General features: G+C 40.6%; 1 protein-coding gene across 1 annotated transcript in view; it reads right to left on the bottom strand.

Moving 5' to 3' along the window:
* Positions 1 to 7,763: 7,763 nt before the first annotated feature.
* The window catches only part of LOC123076594 (uncharacterized), a 43,339-nt gene continuing 38,050 nt past the window's right edge, over positions 7,764 to 13,052 (bottom strand). The window contains exons 4-8 of the mRNA XM_044498760.1: positions 11,839 to 11,945; positions 10,298 to 10,483; positions 8,953 to 9,165; positions 8,685 to 8,831; positions 7,764 to 8,171 (exon numbers count right to left, since the gene is read on the bottom strand). Coding sequence (XP_044354695.1) covers positions 7,800 to 8,171; positions 8,685 to 8,831; positions 8,953 to 9,165; positions 10,298 to 10,483; positions 11,839 to 11,945 — 1,025 coding nt within the window. The 3' untranslated portion in view covers positions 7,764 to 7,799. The remainder of the gene's footprint in view (positions 8,172 to 8,684; positions 8,832 to 8,952; positions 9,166 to 10,297; positions 10,484 to 11,838; positions 11,946 to 13,052) is intronic.

The raw sequence follows: 13,052 nt of genomic DNA, 5'->3' as shown, positions 1-13,052 counted from the left end.
ACATACATGGCATCGCTTTTCTTATCTTGTTGCAACACTCGGAGGACATAAGAAAGTAAGTAACTCTCTGATTCGAAGGAAAGTGTGTCCACTTCTCTTTCTTCCCACGAAGAAAGAAAAGGTGATCTCACCAGCCATTAGGAGAGTTTACTTCCGTCGCCATCCTTCGATGGTTCCCCTCTGCTGACGACCCCGGTCGTCGATGGTGAGGGGGGTCGTCGGATCCATGCATATGAATCGTGTAGCTTTATGTTTTAGGCCCTAGCATCTTAGGTTTTAGGGTTGTTCATCGTCTCGGCAATGATGATGGTGGCCCTGAATAAAGAATCTTCAGATCCTTGCCCACCGAGACGATCGGCTCTATGGTTGCGGATGGATTTGAAAATCAATCTGTTCAAACAAAGATGGCGTGGCGACGACGACATCATCGTGGTGGAATTGTGTCCTCGTGCTTCACCATTATGATGGCATTTTCTTCAGCGTTGGCGCGGAGCTTGGGAGGTAGTCCAAGAGCAGTTGCAGATTGTGGTCTGCATCGGCCACATCTAAAGGATGGTGGATGTGTGTTGGGTTTAAGGTTCGCTGATGGCAGGTATGGTTCCCTTCTCTGATGTCTTAGTCGTGGGGAGTGCAAGATCTAGATTTTGATGGCGTGTCCGAGGTCTTGCGGGAGTCTGATTCATTCAACGGCAATGGCTTCGCCTTTCATGAGCCAACTTGAAGGTCCGCAAAGCTGCACATTAGATGGAGCCGCTTCGAGTCGGGAGAGGAGGTGATTCGTTATATTTTCCTTTGGTGGTTGTTGTGGTGGTGTAGGAGGCAGGCGATGTGCGTTGGTATTAAGCTCTGGGGTTTCTATGGACTTGATTTTCTTTTGTGACTGTTGTGGTGGTGCCAGAGGCACAAGTGATGGGCATTGGTGTCCACCCCAGGGGTTTCTTCATTCTTAATTATATTTTTTTCTTCTTGGCTGGTGTTCCTTTGTGCAAAGGATAACGTTTTATTTTCTTTTCAATTTTATCAGGTCAATGTCTACTTGTACTATAATCTTTATGATACATAATATGATACACATATTACCATGCAAAAAAAATACATACATCTACCATCCATTCTCCTTTGAAACTTAGCCTCATTTGCCATTTCCTCGGAGCTATCATTTCCATGGTCTAATGCATGAGCAATTTTACCATGATCCGTCTTACCTTCCTTTTTCACATAGGAGGTAAGAAGTTAAGAGTTATTCAAATTCACTACTTGATAAAATCAATGGCTCAGATATATTATATACCTTTATCACTCGTGTGAAAATAAAGAGATAAGAGGGACCATGTTAAAATGCAAGTCCTATATGATGTGAGCCTGGTGCACTGTATGTGCCGACTCTTTCCAAGTTTCTTTCGCACCAGTTTTCAGAAGATTCTAGAACCTTCCATGAACCTTTTTTTTATTTATTTTCCTTTGTTTTTGCTTCCAGTTTTTTCTTTATTTTCTTTTACATCACAAACATTTTTTCAATTCTTGATTTTTGAATGAAAATCATCAAGATTTTTCAAAATCATGAACCTTTTTTTAGGTTGTGAAAATTTTGGATGTCCCGTGTCCAGCCGCCGGCCGCTGCCCCCGTTTGCAAGCCGCCAGGTGCAAAGGGACTAAGAGAATCTCTAGCAAACCCCTTATAAGGCGAATCCTTTCAGTTTGTGTTTTTCCTCTTATAAGGGATGAATTTGGCTGTGGCAGAATGAAAACCGTAATTGAAACTGTAAACTTAAAAAAAGGGTTTGGCGCGAAAGATGAATAAGAAACAGTAGTAGATAGAAGTTCATTATCGATACATATACGAGGTCATAGATTTACGTAGTGTAGTTTCGTCGCTACGTCGACCTAACCCTAACCTACTGCCCAAAACGGGGCTCACCGGAATCACTCGTCGTCGTCGTCGTCGTCTGAGGTGAGGTCGATGTACATGGAGTCTTGCGTGTTGGCTTCGCGGCGCTACGCCTCCATCCTCTCGTCGAACTCCCACGCCTTGGCGAGGCCCTGCTCATACATGACCTAGTTGATCTCCTCGTCTCGGCGGCGGCGCTGCGCCACTTCGTCGTCCTCCCGCAGACTGCGCTCGAGAATCGCCTCGATGGCGTCCGCCTCAGAGAGGGGGAGGTAGTCCTCCACCCCGACGACGTCGGCGTGCAGCTCCTCTACCTCGGGCTCCCTCTTCACCGCGTGGAGCTCGTCCGCCTCCCTCTTGACCGGCTGGCAGCGGCGTGCGCGAGCTGCTCGCGCCGGCGAAACTGCCCGCGCCGGAGAGCCAAGCCTACCACCGGTCCTACTCCTTCGTCTCGCGGCGGAGGTGGGATGTCGGCGGCTCAAGGCCGTGGTTGGTTTACCGCCAGGCGAAGCGCTTCCACGCCGCGTCGGCGGCGATGCACTGCTTGCGTTCCTCCCGTCGTGACCGCCGGCGGAGTGGCCAGGCTCTACATCCCGCGCGACATGAGGCAGAGCGATGGCGGATCTATCGCCGGAGGGGCGGATGGGATGGCCGGTGGCGAGAAATGCGAGTGGATAGGGTGGATTGCGATGGTGGGGGAATAAGGTTTTGCCCGCATAGCGGCCGCGGCCCCGTAGATATATTGTGCGGGGGAAGGGGGGTTTCGGGCTACTGTAAATGCTTTACGGGCTGGGGCGACTATACGAGGTCTGGCCTGGCCCAAAAAATAGAACAAACTCGTATAGTCGCCGAAATTATACAAGCCGGGTGCTTATAAGGGGTCTGCTAGAGATGCTCTAAACATATTATGACACGTTGAGTGTTTGTGCACCGTCTAGGCTCAATTTCAAAGGTACACAGACATACACTATCTCTAATGCTAGTACTTCCTATGGATTACAACCTAGAATTTACTAATTAGATATTCCTTTGAAAATCCTAATTTCTGCTAATTGATATCCTTTTGGTTTCTAATTAAATTTCATAGTTGTATAAGTAGTACTCCCTCGGTCTCAAAATAAGTGTTTTAATCTTAATAGAACTTTGTACCTAAAGCTAATACAAAATTGAGACACTAATTATGGAACGGAGGGAGTATATCTTTTAGGCTATATTAAGTATATCGATTCCATAGATAATTGGTCGAAGGTCTATTTACAAAGTCTCACGGGCTGCCAAATTTTCGGGTTTCCAACTGACACCCCCCCCCCCCCCCCCCCCAATTTCCAATTCCTGGCTTCGCCCCTGTCTGAGCCTAAACTATTCAATAGGTCAGCCCACTACGCGCTGGGTGGACATTATTCTGCGCATCACGCGTGAAATCCAAGGTTTGTGAGACGTAGGCCAGCCTCGCCTGAAAGGGAGCACGAGATGGGCAGGCCCGGGCGCTTGGGGAGGTCACAAGCAACAACCTCGTTTTTTTTTAATTCTTTTTTCTATTTTATTCTACGTCCAAAAGCCTAAATATTTATAGTATAAAAACACTGTACACAAAAAAAATATAAAAAATATTAACCAAGCATATGAAAAATGTTAAATGTCTATAAAGAAAATATTTATCATGTATACAGAAAATGTACACAAAACATATATAATGTATATAAAAAAGGTTTTCATGTATCTAATATTATTAATCAAGCATTTGAAAAATGTTACACAATTATTCGTAATTTCTTGATCAAGTATTTAAAAAACTTCGAAATGTGTATAAACAAAATTATTTGTCATGTATACAGAAAATATATACAAAAAATGTCTATTAAAAAATGTTGCGTATTTATTTTAAAAACATTAGGTGTGTATAAAAAATGTTCCTGGTTTACAAAAAAATATGCAACATGCATTCAAAAATTAGGCATAAAAAAATAAATTTTAAAAACATTGAATATTTATTTGAAAGATTATTGTATATAAAAATGCTCATGATGTATAAAAAAATGTACATTTTGTGTGAAAAAAGGTTTACTGCAATTAAAAAATGTTGATGGTGTACTGAGAAATATTGAACATATATTCAAAAAAATATGAATATTATATTTGAAAAATATTGATCATGTATTATAAAAATGTATAAGATCTATATTCCAAAAAAGTACAATCTGTATGGAAAAAGGTAGACATAAAAAAATATTTTAATGTATTTGAAAATGGTAAACATTATATAAAACATGTTTATGATGTATGCAAAAAATGTTGAATGTGTAATTTTAAAAGTGGACATGTGTTGAACAAAAGAAACGGATGGAAATTGTTGGAGAAACCAAATAAAAACCAAATAAAAGAATTGAGAAAACGAAACAAAGAAAATGAAAACCAAAGAAATCAATGCACAAGAATGAAAATAGAGAAAACCAATAAAGAAACAAATGAAAACGAAGAAAAGCAATGAAACCAAGAAACAAAGATAGAAAATGAAGAAAATCGTAGAAAGAAATGCAAAAAAAAGTCAATGAAAATCGAGAAAGAAACAAAGGAAAACGAAGAAAAAACAAAAATTGGCGAAAACTAAGAATAAACAAAAAATAGATGAAAAAGCGAAGAAAACAGAAAAGCCAAAGAAACCAATTAAAATGAAAAGCAAAAAATATACCGGACTAAACCATCTGCAACCAACCCACCGAGCGACCGAGCCTAGTGCGAGTTAATACACGAAGTGAAGTGAGGAGAAGAACTGGGCTGGCCTTGTTAAAACGCGAAGTGAAAAAAAATATCAGGCAACGTACAATAGGTCTCACTATAAGCGATATAGTTGCCTCAATTTTGATAGACATGACTAGGTTTGGGCATCCACGGACAATCCGGGCATTTGAAGATGCCTCGAGGATCATGACCTGTTTGTAAAGATTTTACAATGTAGCATCAGTACAAAATGATAGAACCATTGATATGTCGACAACTAAGATTAAGGGGGTATTATTCTTTCATGTACGAGACATTACTACAGATCTAAAAACTACTGACCCCTCATCACTGACCGGCCAGCAAATTGGGGTCGGTCATGATTGTCGAGGGCTTATTCTAGCCATCGGCCAATTTCAGGCCAGTGAGATAACCCTCATCAATCAGACACATAAAGACACAATAAAAACATTTGTGGTAGGCAGCTAAAAAAAAGCGATGTCATGCAACAATCAGGCACCTAAACAAGCTTCGTTTGTATTCATGTGTTGGTGTGAGCCAATAATTGCTTCCGTCTGCCACGAAAGTTGTGTGCTGGCAAAAGCTTGCTTGAACTTGCTAATAGAAAAATAGAGATATAAACAATACTTATATTCTCCGGACTCTAGCACCCCTTATGTGTGATATCCCCTAGCAACTTACAAAAACAAACTCTAAATCCCCCCAGTAGCACATAACTGGCTACATTGGTTTAGTGAATCAGGCAAGCTCCAGCCTATCTACTGGCCACTTCCAAATAAATATCCTAGTACCACGGATTCAGGCAACCCTTATGTCGTGGGTCACGCAACCCCAGCCTATCTACCGGCAACTTCCAAATCAAAACCCTAGTACCGTGAACTCTAGCAATCCTTGTGTCGTGGGTTAGGCAATTCTTATAAAAAAACCTTGGCAACTTCAAACCCAAACCCCTTGTACAAAACCGCCTGTTTTAAGATGCTCCAAGGAAGATCATCGCCACTCCTAATTTCAATATTGCGGATCTACACCCCGTTCCTCGAACAAAAATGTCACGAAACAAGAGTGGACAAATGTCCAGCCTATCTACTGGCAACTTCCAAATCAAACCCCTAGTGCTGCGAATTCTAGCAACCCTTATGTCTTGGGTCAAGCAATTCCTATAAAAAAATCTTGGCAACTTCAAACCCAAACCACATGTACAAAACCACATGTTGCAAAATGCTTCGAGGAAGATCATCGCCACTCCTAATTTCAACATTGCAGATCCACACCCCGTTCCTCGATCCCTCACTCATTGCGCTTAATGGAACATGCCTACCCTCGCAACGACGCTGTTCGCCGTGGAAATGAAACCGCAAGCACAAAAGGGCAACAAATCCACCTCACGAAAAATCACATAGTAGACATCGCCACCGCTTACCTCGTAGATTGAGTGGTCGGAGAATCCCCTCCCCACTTGCCTGAACAAGAAGCATTGCCGCGCACCGTCAGCCCCCCCCCCCCCCCTGTCGTGTAGGAGAGAGGGAGGGAGAAAATTAAGGGGGCTATGAAGCCACGCGCGGGTGCCAAATCTACACCTCTCGCCTCGAAGACACACGACCCCCACTGCGTCGCCTGAACTCCGGCAGCCGTTCATGACGGTTGATTTTTATCAAGCGGTGGATTTGGGTGGCTGACGATTTGCACGACGGCATGCCTCTCTCCTCTCTTGTGGATTTCGAATACAGTGGAAACGAGAGAGAGACGTGGGGGTCGTGGTGGGCCCTCCACCGCTTTGCAGTTTTAATTCCCTCCATCGCGTCGACAGTTCGCTTCCAACCGGAAAACACCTCTGCGTCATGATCTCGCGCGTGAGGAGACCCGACGGTCCATGATGGATGTGCCGGAAAACGTCTGCACTTTTTAGCATTTGGCCTTTAATATTACCAGAATTGAACATCATATGCTTGCGCCTGGGCCAGAGAGCAATTTTTGACACATGTGGAGTCAACTCAAATCTAATTATTCCGGTACAAAGTGGAAATCTAGATACATAGGTCAGGTGTTGCGTAAAATTCCATTCCCCAGCTGTCGTACATTAAAGCAAAGAGGGGGGGTTCACAATTTCTGCAGCTCATGAGACTGCTGCTCATTGCAGAAAAATTGACACCACTATTTGTTTCGATTAACAGTCTAAGGCAGGTAGACGATGAAATACTCATACAGCTTAATTTGTTTTCAAACAAGGGTATGGTACAAATTAAAGTGGAAGCTCCCCATTCTACGAAACTAATGGATCGCATGGCAGGCGGGCAAGAGAGAGAGAGGATAATTAAGCGCACACACGCCTCTCTGTTTCTCTCGCGCAGAATAGAGAAAAGGGATCTGCACATGATAATCCTCGTGCAAAGCATATATGCTGGCAGGTGTCCGCTGGCCATTGACTTCAAGTTCAACTGCATCCAGAAATAGAGCCGTAGCACCGTGGTGCTAAAAAACAAAAAGACTCCATGGCAGGCATAGATAGGTAAGTGCAACTCCACGTGAAGATGTGGAGGGTGAGGGGGTTCAATGGGGGCAAGCGTGCATGAAAATGATGCAGCCCCACCAACACAAACGCAGAGATAGATTTCGTATTTGAAGTATGGTCCTGATTCTCAAATTCAAAAATTCGCAGAAACAAAACAGTAACATGTCAATGATAAATCCTAGTAGGAATAAAATAATTATCCAACAAATTTGGCCCTGTATGGCATATTATCTTTGCAGCTTTTGCGGTATCTCTCCGGCATGCTTGCTCGACAACAACTTGTGTTCTGCTAGGCAGCTGCTCACTAATGTAGCTCATAATTTGAGGCTTTGGAGCCACTGTGCACGCCGATCCGCTGACAAGCATGCTATCCTAAGATGGGCACAAAAAATCGGCTAAAATGTACCCACTTTGCTCTCCGGCTCTTTCCCACACCCCCATTTATGTTTCTTCTGCTTTTAGCTCTTTTTTTCCCGAATCGTCTATGCCCAGCTGCATCCTTGGTGCGGCACTCACATAGGCTACCACGTAATTGACTCTGGTCACCAGGCATTGCCTGTTTTGAAATGCATAAGGTAGAAAACGCTCTACTTTTATTTGGAAAACAAAATGTCCAACTCAAGAATATAATGACAACTTTATTGTAGTTTGTAGGGTACATTCTTAGACAAAATTACCCGGCCCACCATAGTACATATGCACACCATGGTCGTCAACTCCATAATTGCCGATGGTATATTTCCTTAAATCACTACTGCCACTAATCGCTTTCTCTTCATTTGGTGTTACAAGCTTGTTGTTGTTATCAATAATTTGGATGTCTTTTATAAAAGCCGCTTTTCCATAGCCTTCGGAGGCAAAATGCCCACTGCCAATTTGTGGAGAGTCTGATGAAGCTGTCGGTCCTGAAGCGCGCCCACCCGTGTATGAAAAGTTCCCTTTATCCTTAAGGCTAGTGAATAATGAACTTGGCCAATATCCAACTGGTGTTTTGTCTTTACCATACGCCAACCACCAATTATGTGTCTTTGGGTCCTAAGATAAATAAAATGTGAATGAAAGTATGTTGGACATATCGAGGACGTAAAATTCTCGGTGCTACTCTACTAAATTTTCTAGCATCCATGCATTTATTTCTATTCTTGTGAAGTTCATAGTAAGCATTTTGTCTCATAACCTTTTCCCATAACAAGGGACTGATGTAAATCAAGAGGATACATTTGTGATTCCTAGAAGTAGAAATATTTTCCACGGTTGAAAGTTCGTATCAAATCTCTATTGTTTTATTGGTAGGTACCTTTTAAATTTAGGCCCCTATTCTTGATAATTTTTCAAATGTGTGTCAAAAGATAATATATATTACCTCTGTCCCAAAAAGGTTGTCTTAGATTTGTCTAGATAAGGATTTTGACTATCTTAAGTTATTCAACAGATATCATAATGAACTGCCAAAAGTGTCGTTGCGCAACAAATAAGATAAGTGAATATTTTCATATGCACCGTATAACACATATATGAAATTGTAAAATTCAATGACTAAGTGAATACCTTGAAAATAAGAATGTGTATCACATATTGTGGACCATTGTAAACTGAAACAGGTTTTACTCTTCCTCCAAGGCCAACATTGTGGCTAACTTGAACGAAACCAGGGCAATCATGATCAATGCATGACTTGTTTTGTACACCATCACGCTATTACCCAAGTTTATCCAAAGGTAAACAAATATTGCATCATATTATGGTCGTATCTTCATGTTATAAAAATTGTGTAGTTGGTAACATTATATGTAACCAAAGAAATATTGCTCCTTACCCAACCAACATGAAACCTCGCAAAAGTATCGCCATAGAAGCTTGGAGATACTGAATAACAAGCATTTATACTGTCCATATGACCCTTTGGTCCGTTATCAATTTGGATCCCTGTTTGACTAAGATCCCCGCTATCCTTCTTCACCTTTGGCTCATAAACATTTATTGTAGCTTGTACCCCATATAAATCATCAAAATATTTCATCCCTGCCTCCTAAAGACAAATATTTAATGTCGGTATATATGAGGACCAGATATTAACTACATATAGGTTACTACAATAGCAAAATCAAATGAATTATGAAATCAATGAATATAACTTAATAATGTCAATTGAGAGTTAGAGAGATCAATATAGATCAAACACTTCAACAAAGTCTTGGAGAAACATGGTAAAACAAATGAAATTCCTTCATAGAGTACTGAAAGAACATCAAGACTCAATGTATAGTTTAGTTGAAAGAACTAGGTGAAGGCATAATGAGAATGGGCATGGACCGACAGGGGATATCGTCCTGGCACAAAATTTGGAACTCAACGGGTTTTCTCGGTTGGCTCGTAATTAAATTGGGGCAGGAGGAGCTGGTCACCACTGGCCCATTAGGGCAAGAAGGTTGACCCAGATTTTGCTGCCTTGGGATGTAATATGACATTACAATATCACATATCTTTTAGGTTGTTAGCTTCGTGCTTGTAGAAAATTCAAACTATTGACCCAAAATTGCTTATATTATTGAGTTGCAAATATGCTAACTTGTAATTTTAACAGGTTCATCGTATAAATTGAAATGGAGTTGTATATGTGTGCCTTTTTCATTAAACGAATACTGTCTAAATATCCTAACTTGATATAAAATTTAGTTGCTAAATGATGGTATGTTGTTGTGTAACTAATCCTTGTTCTCATACAAATATGTTACTTAAATGTGTTGGACCGTGTTATCGAATGCAACATGAGGCCATTCGTTGTTGGACCATTGGGCTGGCTCCATGTCCCTATACAGACCAGATGAGCTAGCGGGGGGCGGTCGAGGCCGCAGTGGGTTGGCCCACTCCCATCCTTGAGATATAGCATTAAATACTAACTTCTCAAATTTTAAAAATTGAAGGCCCTACATCTATAACTTATTGGCCTTATATACTTCACCTTAGAATCTTTATCGGAAGACCAAATATTAGCATTCAAACATGACTTTGCACAAGAATAATATTTTGGAATTAAATCAACTTAAGTTGCATTGGTTTTTGCTCAATTATGTCATACTTACGCTAGCCGTGCAATAACTCTGGCTAGTTGCAAAATCAACCTATGTTTTTTCTTCTGAAAATAACTCTAGAGAACTCACCTCGAGTTGTGCATCCTTGTTAATCGCTTGATCTATAAAGTGTGCTGATATTTGATCCCTTCTACCATTACGTAGTATTGGAACCATTCCTCTTGGGCATTCGATGATAGACAAATGCGCTTGTGAAACGACATGTGGGAACGAAGACTTTATGTTTAGTCCAATCGGAAAAGAAGTTGGTTCCATCTGTTTGACAAGAAAACTTGGTTAGCTTATAGTCATGTATATGTTGCCAAAGCACACTCACATGTACAGAAATTCTACCATTCAATTAATTACTGGCGAAGCACATATATCATAAGATTTATGTATTTCACTTTCACTTCTATTTATTTTTTAGAATATGTTATGAACAATAATAGTTACCTCGTACGGATTGGGTTTGTTCGGGTTTACATCTCTGATTCGCGAATCAGAGATTGGGTTCACGGATTCATAGTTTCTGATTCGCATCACGGTCGTAAAGAATATGCATACCTAAAAACAATTGAAGATCCCGTGTCTAAATTTTAAGAAAATGTTGATAGAGAAAGAGAGGTTTTACTGGGTTGTCCCACGTAACCCCAACTAGCCAACGGTCAACCCTAGACCACAAGAAACCCTGCACTCTCGGTACTCATTCAGGCCCTCTTTGATTCGTAGGATTCTCAAAATGCAGGAATAGGAAAAATAAAGGGTTGGAGTGGCATGTTCACTTGAATCCCATAGGGTTAGCACAGATTGTTTGATGCCACGGGAAAAACAAAGGAAGTGAAAAAAGAGGGTGGAGTGGATGCTAGATTTCCAATGAAATGTAGTACACATGATTCCATAGGAAAAATTCCTATAGGATTCAATTCTATGAATCAAACGACCAATGTAGGAAAAATTCCCAAGAATTCTAACCCTCTAAAAACCCTATGGAACTCCTTTGAATCAAGGGAGCCCTCAAATTGTTTCCATTACAGTGCCATGGCCAACGCCATAGCACAACCGCAACTATATACTGTCTCTCTGCCATCTCTTCCTCCACATGGAGCTTCTTTTCCGCAGGAACCATCTGCTGGGAGCTTCTCATATCTATGCAGGTCTCCAACACTACAGCCTCACGTCAGCCAACAAAAATCCGTCTACACCTCACGTACTCCTCGTCGGTGGGCAGAAGGGGCTGAGTGACACGTGGTGAAGAAATCAAGTGCAAGCATGTCAAGATGCACACAGTTTTGGATTCGGCGAATCGGAGAGCGAACTCGGGACTTTCGGGGCAAATTACACCCAGATCTGATTTGATTAATCGGGATCAGAGTTCGACGCCTCTTGTAGCATATCAGGTAACTTTGAAACAAACACATAGTTTTTATTTAAAACAAAAAGGGAGTAGAAGAAGCAATGTTATGAAATATTATAATTCAACACGATGTATTATAATTCAACACAGTTAAACAATTCTCTGCCAAACTAATATTCATGTGTCTCAAAGGACATACTACTCATTTGTCCCCAAACATGAGTCATTATCATTTGAATCAAAGAATGGCTGTAAATCATAACTTTATATTTACCTGAATTGTGTGGTCTTTCAACAACGGGTGGTTAAAAGCCGGTTGTAGATTTACATCGATGCAATCATAGATATCTCCGTCTTCCATCTGGTTTGATGTTTCATCAGCTTGTTAGCCATCAAAACAATTATAAATTATATAAAGTAAGATGTATACTTGCTCGTACCATAATGGTTTTTTTAAATTGTTGATATGTGGGGATCTGGCTAGTATTTTCCCATTGTTGTATAGTTCTTGCACCTTTTCCTGCGGCGACTAGAACAAGATATGACAGTAGAAGGGCTACTCTAAAAGACTTTTTTTCTTTCATTCTGGAAGACTTGAATGGTCAATTTTCATTGTGCGTGCACTAACATATTTATAAGCTTTTGTGCCTCTCACAGATTTAGTAACCATTCATGTAATTTATGGCCTGAGAATCGGATTATCTCTATGTATATAATTTGTATAGAAGATATGGTATATAATTCATGCAAAAAAATCAATGGTTACCATTCATGCAATTTATAGCCTAAGATATGGTATGATTGTATTTTATTACATAAATATTAAGGTATTAATTCGTATTGAGTATTTGAAGTATTTAATGTAGAGAAAATATTAATAATTGCCCATAATCCAATATTTGTGATATATATTCATGCCTCATATTACATTGATTGTGTTATTAGACTTGCAATCAGGGGACTAACGTCACTAAGGGGAAGCACCTCATTATATATAGGTCTCCTGAACTTTGGAAATCATGAATCATTCTCACTATTACTGAAGAGGTAACTCAAAAATAAACTGCAAGAAGAATGCCTAATCTGTTTAGGAGTAACCCTAGTGATCTACTGCTTGCTTATACAGCGGTAACAACCTCTAGAGGATGATGTATTCCCATCCTGAGACAAGTACAACTATCTATTTAAGCATGTCAACTGAGTTCCTGAACACAAATATACCCTCAATCCTGAAGGAAATATGCCCTAGAGGCAATAATAAAGTTATTATTTATTTCCTTATTTCATGATAAATGTTTATTATTCATGCTAGAATTGTATTAACCGGAAACTTGATACATGTGTGAATACATAGACAAACATAGTGTCACTAGTATGCCTCTACTTGACTAGCTCGTTAATCAAAGATGGTTATGTTTCCTAGCCATAGACATGAGTTGTCATTTGATTAACGGGATCACATCATTAGGAGAATGATGTGATTGACTT

This window comes from Triticum aestivum, chromosome 3D, assembly GCF_018294505.1.
Source record: "Triticum aestivum cultivar Chinese Spring chromosome 3D, IWGSC CS RefSeq v2.1, whole genome shotgun sequence".
Taxonomy (NCBI): domain Eukaryota; kingdom Viridiplantae; phylum Streptophyta; class Magnoliopsida; order Poales; family Poaceae; genus Triticum; species Triticum aestivum.
The sequence above is the reverse complement of the archived record's forward strand: the minus strand, read 5'-3'. Positions and strand labels throughout refer to the sequence as shown.